This window comes from Pelobates fuscus, chromosome 3 (assembly GCF_036172605.1).
Source record: "Pelobates fuscus isolate aPelFus1 chromosome 3, aPelFus1.pri, whole genome shotgun sequence".
Taxonomy (NCBI): Eukaryota; Metazoa; Chordata; class Amphibia; order Anura; family Pelobatidae; genus Pelobates; species Pelobates fuscus.
In genome coordinates, this window is record NC_086319.1 from 225,482,191 (window position 1) to 225,495,478 (window position 13,288).

The 13,288-nt window shown below is 35.7% G+C and overlaps 1 protein-coding gene across 6 annotated transcripts in view; it reads right to left on the bottom strand.

The window, feature by feature from the left end:
- The window catches only part of MAGI2 (membrane associated guanylate kinase, WW and PDZ domain containing 2), a 1,040,513-nt gene that overhangs the window by 192,732 nt on the left and 834,493 nt on the right, over positions 1–13,288 (bottom strand). For all 6 annotated transcript variants that reach the window (XM_063448170.1, XM_063448171.1, XM_063448169.1 and 3 more), the window contains 3 exons: positions 11,070–11,127; positions 8,026–8,147; positions 6,216–6,398 (listed from right to left, as the gene is read on the bottom strand). In XM_063448170.1, coding sequence (XP_063304240.1) covers positions 6,216–6,398; positions 8,026–8,147; positions 11,070–11,127 — 363 coding nt within the window. The remainder of the gene's footprint in view (positions 1–6,215; positions 6,399–8,025; positions 8,148–11,069; positions 11,128–13,288) is intronic.

A 13,288-nucleotide genomic window follows, 5' to 3' on the forward strand; every position in this document is an offset into this window, starting at 1 on the left:
TAGACTCAGTCCCTTTCATTACTTTGTTTTCTCTGTATATACTGTTTGATCTTACTTTCCTTTCGATTTACTTCCTTTTGGTGCACTGGATTTACCAGGCACTTTTGATATTGGACTAAACTTAAGTACACCTTAGGATTCTCGGAAGCTATTATACAGATTTAACTAGATATCAACTGTTCCTAGGAACACTGCAATTGGGGGAATCCCCCGGCTTTGGTGCTGTGTCCTGGCATTAATCAGTGACAGGTAGGCTGAGGTTCCAAGGGAAGCTAGTTTAGCAATTATGTATCTTTACAAACTATATTGTGTCTAGAAACTTGATACACCAGTACTTTTTGTGATTACTGTTGCTACTTGCATTCCAATAGGTACCCAGCCACACTGGTTCGCCAGTCTACATTTACAGTCGCATCGTATTATCTTGTTTTTAACCCTCACTGAGTGGGGTGATTTAATAGGTGGTGTGTTTTTTGATATTATATTTTTTCCTTAAAGTTGTTCTATTAAAGTTTTTGTTATTTTCGTTGCTCTTATTGTTTTGATACTAAGACTGGGGGTAGCGGTAGTGAGACTAAGGACCCCGTTTTTACGGGGGACTCTTCTCACTCCCTCCGCTTTGATAGTCATATATTCAGGGTTAAGCCCTATACTACCCCTGTAACCCCTTTTTTACTACTGGTCAGAGTTTTGCACTTTGACCGATAGTTCTTATGCTCTATATTAGAAATTAACTCATAAGGAAGAGGCATATTGAGAATGCAGAAGGCTTAACATGGTGTTAAATAGCAAGTGCAAAAGAGCTCATTTTAGTCAATAGCCCTTGTAGTCTCTTTGCATGTTTACATTTAATGTTTCTCTTGTTACATGTTTTATTTCACATTATTTTGACGCTATTTAATCTAATATGAGCCTTCTTATGTGCACCATATACATTTTCCTTGACACATAGATCATTTAGCGCATGGTTGTGGAATCTGTATAGTTATGGCGGTGATCTGTTTTTGCTACTTAATACATTTCCACTAGTGAATACAGAATTTGTTCATTTGGCTCTAGCTTGTGGAATCTAAAAAAAAAACCAACAACTATATTTCAGCAAACAATTAAGAGTACCTTTCATGAAAAGGTAATGCAATAAAATGAATATAGTTAACAGTCAAAACTACTTTGATGCGTCCTACAGGTGTCTTAATACAACACTATTATATTGGAATCCAGTATTTAAAGCGGTTCTTTTCTTTTTTTAATGGGCATATCACAAATACTCATTTGGCTTGCCCCCTTTTGCTTTATTATGGGGTTTTTCACTTCCAGAAGTGGCAAGTCAGTTATCCTCAGTGTCGTTTCTCTCCCAATTGCAAGAGTAAACCTTGATCCGTGGAAGCTCCTAGGCATGTAAGTGATTTTACTTGTTTTCCTTCTAAGAGTACAACTGACATTTGTGAGTACTGTAATATAGCCAGTTTCCATTAGTTGAAATCATTTTGCTAATCAGAAAACAGAATCACATATGAAAGTTTACTAGCATTGCGTAATTTCAGTAGCTGCCTTTTTTAGGTAGCTGTGGTGTCAACCACAGGCTAACATTTTGCTAAATAAAAGTATAACCTGCCTTTTTATTTGATTGCTGCAAAAGGTCTTCTACTTGGGGCTTACATGGTGAAGCATATAAAGATGCTTCTACGTCTTGTCTTCCCTCAGGACAGTCCAAAAATTGTTTGTGGAACATCACTTTATCAGAAAAGGCAACATTTTTTAAAGTATTCTACCTAGATCTTTTATCTGTGAACATTCACCCTTTTCTCAGGTAAAGCAAAGCAATTTTCATATGGGAAAGCATTGTATTGGCTAAAATCATCAAGATTGATAATCTCAGCCATGGAGGCGGGGCCAACCAACGAGAGTCCAGCACGGCGATGGAGTAAAGGTACATTTAAAACCTTTTTACTCCATTCTTAGAGGGGTCAGGACACTGACAGGAGCAACTACTTGTAACTTGAATTTACTGAAATAAAAATGCAGATTCACTGAGGCTAATGCTATTTCAGCAAAAACATATTCTGCCACTTAAAACAAATATAGATCTGACAACAAATTATTAAGACAAAACCAATATTACAAAACAGGAAACAATTAAAAGAAAAACTGTGGCCACAAAGCTATGTTGCAGCTGTTGCTGGAAGGACATCTTGGTAAAAAAAATATTCATTTAAAAAAAAAAAAAAAAAAAAGTTAATTAAGGGGGTACACTAACTATCAAGCACCATAAAACAGCTATTTTAACTAAACTATAGTGACAGTTTGATCAATTTCTTTTTTTTTTGTTTAGTTTTAGTTTGTTACAATATAGTGTGTACTGGTAAATCCTCTAGGCAAGTTGTATTTTTAACCAGCATGTTCACAAAAAAGCCAAACACCCCATACTTGTCACTCAATAAAAGCACTGTTGGAGTATTTTTTACAGAGGAAGAACATTTCCATGAAAATGTTATGCTTCACATGTTGCAAGCAATGCAGTAAACACAGCTAAAACAATGAATCTGTGAAAGGCTAGACCCTAGACAAGTGACAATGAATGATCATAGCTTGTAAACTCGTTTGAGCAGAGTATTCTTCATATGTTTCTATAATTGTAGGGCACTGCAGAATACATTGGCTCTGCATAAATGCTAATAATAAAGGTAAATTTATTGTACAAGATAAACTATTGTGAACACACCCTTGAGGTAGACGGAATAAAAAAAATGTTTGTATGCCAGTTGCACTGAATTTAGGACGGTGACTGTTTATTTGCGATTTGGGAAAAAATACTATGTCTTGCCTTATTGCCACCGGCAATTGCCTTACTGCTATTATTTATGGTTACGTGCATAAATAGAAAGAAAGCAAAATCTAAATAGTTCATTATTCTTACATGACTCATTTGTTTGCTTGTTTATGTAAGGCTGAGTTCACTTAAACCAAGTAATGTGCTCGACAATATCTAATTTGTAAGAGATTGCATCTGCATACATGGGAAGACAGAAAATAGAATGTTCAATGTCTCCCATATATTTATATCATTAGACATTTTAATCAGACATAAACTGATCATGCTAATAATCAAACAATCTAGAAAAGGGGCAGTAAGTGGGAAAAAGTGCAAAATACAGTGCAGACTGGCCACTCCAAATTAGGGATCACTCCCAGTCCCAATAACAATACAAGCCAATAAATAGTATAATTAAAAAACATATAACACCGGGGGCGCCACAATCACTCACGTGTGAATATATGTACCATATTGTAGACAATATGGAAGGTCAAAATAAAAATATTATTACAAAAGATGAGTTAGAATACCTTTTTATTAAATCTCCAAAAATGGCCATATTTTACTATTTACCCAAAATTCATAAGTGACTTAATAACCCCCCTGGTAGGCCAATAACCAGTGGCATTGGCTCTTTGACTAGTAACGTCTCAGAGTACGTAGACCATTTTTTACAAAAATATGTCCCAATGGCTCGTTCATATATTAAGGACTCTAATCAAATTATTATAGATGTAGAAGGCCTGACTTGGAAAGACAATTATATCTGGGCCACGGTAGACGTTGCATCTTTGTATATGTCGATCGATCATGAAAAAGGCATTAGAGCCATTAGAGAAATTCTAAAAAAAAGACATAAATATGCATGAAGCACAGGCCACTTTGATTTTAAACATCATTCGTTTTATTCTTTTCCACAATTTTTTTTGGTTTGAAGGTACATATTACCTCCAGACCTGTGGAACAGCAATGGGCACCAGGTTCGCACCCAGCTACGCGAATATATTTGTAGCGGATTGGGAAGCTAAAAATATTTGGAACAATAACCCATATGGTGCGAACCTGGTGCTCTGGAGAAGATATATAGATGATGTTCTTATTATTTGGGAGGGAGATAGGCCACTTTTAGAAGAATTTTTATCATATATTAATATTAATACTTATGGATTGCGGTTCACAGCTGAAACTCACACTGAAAATATTAATTTTCTAGACCTTTCCTTTTTTGTGTCATCAGGAGTCGTTTGTAACAAAACATATTTTAAGCCAACAGATGGCAATAGCTTTATAGAATACTCTAGCTGTCACCATCCAAATTGGCTTAACAATCGGCTTATACCGAAAGGACAAAAAACTAGACTCCTTAGAAACTGTACTAATAAAACTGATTTTAAAGAACAGGTTAAAATGCTAAACAAGAAATTTGAAAAAAGACATTATCCTCCAAAATTATTGATAGATTCAGAGAAACAGGTAGAAAATAAAGATAGGGTGAAACTCTTAAGAAATAAAAAGGTTTATAAGAAAGATAATAAAGACTACAGCATTTCCTTTTTAACTAGATATAACAATAAGGCACATCTTGTCGAGAAAACTATCAGAAAGTTTTGGCCTATTTTAAAACAAGATCACTTTTTAACAAATATTTTACCAAGTAAACCTCAGATCATTTATAAAAAAACTCAGAATTTTAAATCCATTTTAGCCCCCAGCGCTTTACCTCATATTAAACCCACTGAAGAAACAGCAACTTCACGAAAGAACTTTCTTAAAGAAAAACCTAAAGGCTTTTTCAAATGTGGACAGTGCAGTACATGTAGATTCCAGAAACAGAAAACAACAGAATTTGCATGTACTGCCACTAAAGAAGTTTTTAAAATAAAGAACTTTATAAATTGTCAAACAAACAATTTAATTTATTTCCTGGAATGTAAATGTGGTATGCAATATGTAGGTCGTACAATAAGAAAACTACATATTAGGATCTTGGAACACTTCAATGGGATAAAAAGAGGAAATATAAAGCACAGTGTCCCTAGACACTGTATAAATTGCACCCATTTTAGTTTCCAAGATTTTAGATGTATAGGGATAGACACTATAACCCCCCATTGGAGAGGGGGTGATATAGAAAAGGCGCTGGCCATGAAAGAAACAGAGTGGATTTATAGACTTAAAACCACTTCTCCAAGAGGATTGCATGTAGATCTGGATTTATTAGTTTTTATGGATTGATTCTTATAGTTTTTTAATTCATTTTTTTAATTCATTGAACTTTTTAACAATTTATTTTTTATTTTTGAAGATTTTCAGAAGAATCTGATGGTGCCTTTGCCATACCTCTTAAGAATAAAATAACTATGATTATAGATGAGTTTTAAAATATGATTTTTGTAATGGTTATATATTTTTATTTTTATAAATTAATTTTATAAATTGTTTTATATGTATAGATACACAACATTATACTAAATGTACCACTGTCTCTTTTCCCCTTTTTTGATATGCTTAATACTTCTAATCTGTAAAATTTCTAATTTGGAATGTGTATTTTAAAGGTTAACTTTATTACATATGTTTAATATAACATGTTGGATTTTTGTGTAATATGATTTTAAATGATGGATTAGAATAATTATTTCTAGTATTTTTAAATGGTTAACATATATTGTAATAAACTAATTGTTTTTTTAACTTGTAAATGTATTCTCTAAAGTGCACTTACACGAATCCGTAAGACCCGGTGGTCTAATGCGGAAGTGTGTTACCCGGCACAAATTAATAATAAAGTTATTTGCGTTCCAGGCTGGATATACACGCATGCGCGGTAACGTATACGAAAAAGTGCGCATGCATGTAATGATGAAAGCCGCGCGAATTTAGCGATTTAAAAAGCCGGAAGAAATATCAACACACAGCTCTTGAAAAAGTCTACAAGACGAAACGCGTCGAGCGATTAAAGCCTGCCAGCATCCCCACATGAGACTTTCGTGGATCTTACACGAACTTGAAGTTCAGCGGATGATAGACTGACTACCATCCAGAGTCTGGAGAATTGGATCCATTTGTAAAGGGGTACTTCGCCCAGGAAGGGGCTGACAAGCTTTTACAGCACAATTAAGACATATGTCCTTTTTGTGCCACTATATTTGTGAGTGTGCATATTTGTTTTTATCATTTTTTTCATTGTGCAATTAAATACTTCACTATATACTGTACTGTTTTTCTCTCTTTACATGACTATATTTGTCTACAATATGGTAAATATATTCACACGTGAGTGATTGTGGCGCCCCCGGTGGTATATGTTTTTTAACTATACTATTTATTGGCAATCAAACAATCATTGAGCAGCACCCTAAACATTTTAAGAAATATATGTATAATACTATGGAATTACCTGTCTCCATTTTGCCATCTTGCGCTGCCGGTCCATCAGGGATAACACTTTTTACTTGCAGAAATTCATCAGGTTCGTCTCCCCCAATAATGGTAAATCCAAAACCCATGTTACTTTTTTTAAGAGTAGTGCTAAGAAAGGTTCCTTTCAGTTGAGAAGCATCACGAGTGAAGAGAGGTTTTTCTGATGAATTCAACAGAGAAAAATGTGACAAAGAAAAAGGGAATTAAATTAATAATAATAATCAAAATATATTTCCTTAACCCCTTAAGGACCAAACTTCTGGAATATAAGGGAATCATAACATGTCACACATGTCATGTGTCCTTAAGGGGTTAAAGAACATCATGACTTATTAACATTAAAATACTAGTTGATTTGGCAGTGGAAATGTATATATGTTCTCTCCGTTAAAAAATCTATGATCGTTTAAGGACTGTTTTGCATAAGAACACACACAAATGATATATATACACATAGGTATATGGTAGATATTCCTTTACATTCTTGCAAATGAAAGAAAAACAATGCTTAACTGATAATCTATTAGTCAAAAAAGGTTATTCCTCCACCCATCCCACATCTATCCATCTATCTATCTATCTATCTATCTATCTAATATATCCTTCTATCTATCTATCCTTCTATCTATCTATCCTTCTATCTATCTATCCTTCTATCTATCCTTATATCTATCTATCTATCTATCTATCTATCTATCCTTCTATCTATCCTTCTATCTATCTATCTATCTATCTATCTATCTATCCTTCTATCTATCCTTATATCTATCTATCTATCTATCTATCTATCTATCCTTCTATCTATCCTTCTATCTATCTATCTATCTATCTATCTATCTATCTATCTATCCTTCTATCTATCTATCCTTCTATCTATCTATCTATCTATCTATCTATCTATCTACCTGTCTGTCTATCTATCTATCTATCTATCTAATCTGTCTAATCTATCTAAAATTTAAATATTCTTCAAATATTCTGACATTGCCTGTAACAGAATTGTATTTAACAAGTACTAAAATATCAGGTTTTGATATGAATGAAATGAATACAGAACACAGTTCGTCCAGTTAGAATGGAATTTGTATATAATCGTTTGGCAGTGTAAAATATTAGTCGATCTGTAACAGATTAGTGTTATACTGCTCACTTAGAGATATATGGTGATATTGTTTCTTGGCTGCATTATGCGGTTGTAATCTCCTTGTATGTGCTTGTTTGCTGATCAGATATAGATAGAGACAGTTGTTGTAGACTGGCTTTATCACTTAAGCCTTTGCTTGCAGCAACCTGCAGTCCACTTTAATTTTTTATGAGAAACCACCAGAATATTCCCTGACAAAGTCCCAGTGAGAATGTCTGTTTATTACATTAGTTTAGGTGAATTGGTCCTTACATAACTGAGGCTAATTATCAATGTAATTAGGATTTAATAACTAAACACTCAAAATTTGGATTGTAAACAAAAGTGCAAACTGTAGGCCAAAACAGCCATGTTGTGACTATAACTGTGCATAAGATTCTTTCAAAATCATGGATTTGGCATAAATGTTTAAATAGATTTTTCAATTCGCTATAATTCTCTGTTTAGTGAACAAATGGCTTTATGTTTGTGTATGTCTGCGTGTGTTCATCAATTCTAATACTAGCTCTGTAGTATAAAATAATATGTCAAAATAGAAGAAATTCACAACATAATCCAACAAAGATACTACATTATTCTGATCATCAGCCTTTTCAAATCCCTTAGAAGTATTAAGCGCAGTAGTGTTGCTATTGCGACGTACCTCGGAACACTTGGGCCGGAATTGGCTGGGATCCCAGTTCTGTAGAGGGCATATTGTGCTGCTGAAGCTTCCTTTTTGCTTCTAACACTGGATTTTCAAATTGAGTTCTTCTGTTTATGTGACTGAAAGAATCAAATATATATATTTCGAATGATATAATCGTATCGTAGTGAATTCATAAACTACAGAAGCAGTTTAGATCTTTTTGTGATATTATCCTCAGTTCACTTTCCCTAACTGCTTCATTGCATCCAGTTCACTTAATAAATCAAACCTTGTGGTTTAACTTCAGAACTTAAACTTCAAAGTATGGATTGATCACCACTTCTTCTACCACATCACACTACATAATGTTGCTAAACCTTTACAATCAATCATAATTCGCACTATTCTAAGGAACATAAAATAAATGCAAAATGACTAGCTGTACCCCTCTAGAACCATGTCCTATAGGGGTAATATGTTCTCCAGTCACCTTTGACAATATATATATATATATATATATACTGTATATGAGTAGAAAGCAATCATCCTATGGTGAGAGTGTCAGCAGTTTCAGAAAGTGAGCACACTAGGCCGTCTTAGAACCACCTTAGAACATATACTATAAATTATTAGGGATGGCAGAGCACTAGACTTATAGTATGCAGTTCTACTGTGATTCATCATACTGTATAAATCTGTGCAAACATAAAAAGGGAATAGAATCAGCAGCTCCAGGTTTATGTACTACATTTCAATACAGCGTGTTAAAGGGATACTCCAGGCACCAAAACAATTTCATCTATTAAGTTGTACGGTGCCAGGAGGCCCCAGGAGGCACTTTTACCTCCAGAGGTTAAACAGTTTTTAAAAGGTTTAACCCCAAAGTTGCCTCCAGCGGTGATGTCCACTGCCCCCAGGTGGTATCAGGCTTTTGCATTTTCAGATTCAGGAAGTGTGGAATGCCACCAGACAGGGGCGCCACTGATTGACTGAGAGCGGTCAGCTAACTCTCTCAGCCAATCAGGGAGTCTTCATCCACTAAACTGGCTTGGAAAGAAACTTACCTTTTCCAAGCCAGTTTAGTGAATTGGCTCTCAGGGAATCAGCTGCGCCTCTGTCCAGCTGCACTCTGTGCTTCCTGAATCTGAAAACTCAGAAGCCGGATGCTGTCTGGGGGGAGAGTGAACATCGCCACTGGAGGCAACTTTGGGGTTAAACCGTTCGAGAACAGTTTAACTCATTGAGGTAAGAGTGTCTCCAGGGGCCTGGCACCATAGCAACTTAATTTAGATGAAGTTGTTTTGGTGCCTGGAGTGTCCCTTCAATCCCTTAGTGACCACGGATGTACAGGGTACGTAAGACAAAAGCGGTCATTAACAACTGCTGACGTACCCAGCACGTCCGTGGCACACTTGAGCACTGGAAGCGCTATGTGCATATTTATGATCGCTATGTGCATATTTATGATCGCTATTTATGATCGATTCCAGACGCTCTGAGGGTATTGCAGCGATGCCTCGATGTCAAGGCATCCTGCAATACCCCCGCTCACTGCCGGGCCGCCAGGTGATAGTTCCCCTGGAGCGATCACTTCCTGGTTGCTCCACGTGGCGTCCGGCAGTGAGGCAGAGCATCGGAAGCAATCAGACAGGCTTCCAATGCTCTGCTTGTGTGCTGAGTGCCTCGAGGGGCCAAGGCACTCAGTGAAGAATAAAATAATTTAAAAATAAATAAATAAATATTAACTCCCCCCTTCCCTCCCTCACTCTCTACCTCTCCCTCTTCCATCCTCTCCCTCCATTCCCATTCACCTACCCGATCGCCACGTTCCCCTGCCAGCGATCGTCCTTCTTCCCCCGCAGCTAAATAGGACCTCATGGGCCATGTGATCGCTCCAAAAGAGCGGTCACATGGCCGCAATAGGCGTCCATAGTGTTGCCTGCAGGGAGACTGCCTGAACTGACAGGCATCCCCCCTACTGGTGAAAAAAAGTTTTTTAAAAAGTCTAAAAATAAAAAAATAAAGTTAATAAATTAAAAAAATAATATCTATATATATATATATATATATATATATGTATATATATATATATATATATATATAAATATCAAAATACACAGACTGAAATTATATATATATATATATATCTATGTATTTATAAATAAAAATAATATGAAATATACATATATACATATATCTCTATATACATAATTACATAAATAAGTTCATAAATATACACATAGACTTCAAATATATAAATATGTATTTATATTTAAATTCTATGTGCATATTTATGTCATATTTTTACATAATTAAGTGATTTTATTGATTGCAATTTGAGGGACCTGCCTGACAACCCAGGCCGTAAATTGTCAGGCAGGTCCCTCAAATTGCAACCCAGGCCGTAAGTTGTCAGGCAGGTCCCTCAAATTAAATAATTTGCTAGCACTGTATTTAACCCTGTAACGTTCCATGACACCCTAAAACCTGCACATGGGGAGTATAACAGTATACTATAGTTCCCTCTGACCCCCTGAATCTTGCAGCCCCTCTCCCAGCATGTAAAGGGTTAAAAAAACCGTTTTAACACTTATCCGATTCCAGCACTGATCATCCTGGGCTGAAATGGGCTGTGATATTGTGTGTTTTATCTTTAGTATACATTTTAAAAGAAAATCACAGATAAACAAGACATAAGTTGACTTATAGGGGATTTGTAGTGTTTTATTCAGTGGTGTAATTTCTAGAGAACAGACAGTTCCATTTTAAACTCCCACATTTTAACAGTTTCCCCAGTTCCCATTTATTTTGTGGTACTGTCCATTTTCAGTGCTCACTGCTTTCCCACCCCCTTAATATATAAGGAAGAATGAGCGAGCTGATTTAAGACTTTCATGTGTGTGGATATTACGCTTTCAACAATGCGTTCCTCCTCCTGTGTGACTAAAAGCGTTAAACCCATAATCCCATTGAGACAGACATTTTATTGTGATTGCAAACAAAGTTAATTTTATTTCAACTTACAATGAATGAGAGGTAAAAAGCAGATTTAAACTTACTCAACATAGTACGTTCCATATATAGGGTCATCAATTTTCTCCCAGCCATAGGGAAGCTCTGAAAGAAATCATATTTTTCATTTACTGAGAGAAAATAACACAAGAAGAAATTGCGACGTAACAAAAACTGCTTTTCAGTGAAATACAGTTTTTCATATACTCACTTAGATACATTAACTGAAATTGAATGCAAAGGATCACACTTAATCGTTTGTTTCACAAGTTGTCCCTCCAGGTTTTATGAGGGGACTTTAAACATTTACTTGCAATTTGTCTTTCTTTCTCAGTACCTTAATAAAGATGAAGTGTTTTTTGACACAACAGAATATCTAAGAGTCAATAAATACCAGAGGATACAAAGTAATATCCAGCTTCTCGCATGTTTTATCCAATTGCACTAATAGAAAATATTGTCATGAAAATGCTCTCTTAGACATGTAATAAAATTTGTTTATTATCAGTGCGAAAGGGGGATTTAAAAAAGCTAAACTTTAACCATGAACACTTGCTGCAAACAATGTCATTCGCAAGTTAACATGCCATACTAGACCAATATATGTGAATGAACTTTGCATGGCCTTTCTTTATATAGGAAAGTATTTCCCCCTTACTTGTAGCACAATGCTGAAGAGATTTGACTACTCTGAATGCTATGACACTGAATCTCACTTCCTGTACCTCAGACAGTTATTATCCTGATGAGGCTATAGCAGAATGGACTCGGATTTCAAAGTGGCTTATAGAGTACCTGTTATGCCAATTATAAGCCATGCCCTTGTTAAATAGCATAGAATTCTATATGTACTTCGAGCTAGCCGAATTGCTAGCAAATGTAGAAACTCTGAGAAAAAACTATTTTAAATAAGTCATTCTCCCACATGTCAAACAATTCCTCAGCTTAGATTCCAAGTCAAAAATTTGAGAGACAGGGAAAGAAGAAGAGACCTCCCACAGCCACAGACAGTCATTCTGCTCTCAATAGCTATCACAAAGCATATGCTGTGATTGCTATGTAAAATCACTAGCTAATGCTGCTAATGCTGCTAGCGCCACACGAGGAGGCTTGAGGAAGTGTCCCCAAGCAAGGCAAATCAATAAAGATAATAGGTCAAGTGCAGCCAGAGCACGGTGGACCTCTGTTGAGGACATAATAGCTCTGGATAGGAGGGTAAGGTGAGTCATGACAGGCTGACTTTAATTAGAGATCATTGGCATTTATTACAGACCAACGGATTTGGCAATACTCAGGAATAATACTAAATAAAGAAAACAAAACATATTCTACCACTGCAGCTCCCTTTACTAACCAGCTGTAAATGAACTAGCATACTCTTTGTGCACACAACACCAGGGTTATGCATTAAATTGTCAACGGTGGAGAATTCAATGAATATAACATTTTGGGCCAAAAGAGCTAAACTGAAAAGACTGCTAATTGTCATTTTTCCAATTCATCTAAAGTGGATTATAGTTTGAAATCTACTTTAAATTCACATTTCAGCGAATAATCCTACTTGTGTTTTATAACAAAATGAAAGCAAGCAAAAAATCTAATAAAATTAAAATAATAATAATAAAATAATAAAAATTAGAGTTCAAAAGTTTGTGGGTTTGTCTTAGCAATACGGCTTTTATTTTTCAAAACATCTTTCCCCTGGAGCATTAAACCTGCTGAAAATAGATATACAAAATGCACCCAAAACATTGTAAAGGTTATAGTGCCAAAAGTGCCCTGGTGACTCCCTCAGTGTAAGTATATTTCTCCCGATTAACCTTCTTACCCGATTTGTATTGCCCCTTCCCTTCTGGTCCTGAGAGCCGTAAGCTCCTGTAATGAGCTTCCGTTAGCTCTCCAGGGACAGCTTATTACCACGGGGTATCAACTAATCATTCAAAGCAATGATCAAAAAATATCCAGCTAATGAGGAGACAGGGAGCACGGCTAGGAACACCTTAGGTATCAAGTATTTTAAGGTAAGTGTTAGTGTGTGTTAAGGTATTTTGGGGGTTAATTGGTAGTGTTAGGGGATTGTAAGGGTTAATGTGTAGTAATATATGTTTAGTAGTCCCACATTTTAACAGTTTCCCCAGTTCCCATTTATTTTGTGGTACTGTCCATTTGCAGTGCTCACTGCTTTCCCACCCCCTTAATATATAAGGAAGAATGAGCGAGCTGATGAGCACCATGTTCGCACTATTCAATAAACGTTCTCACTAAC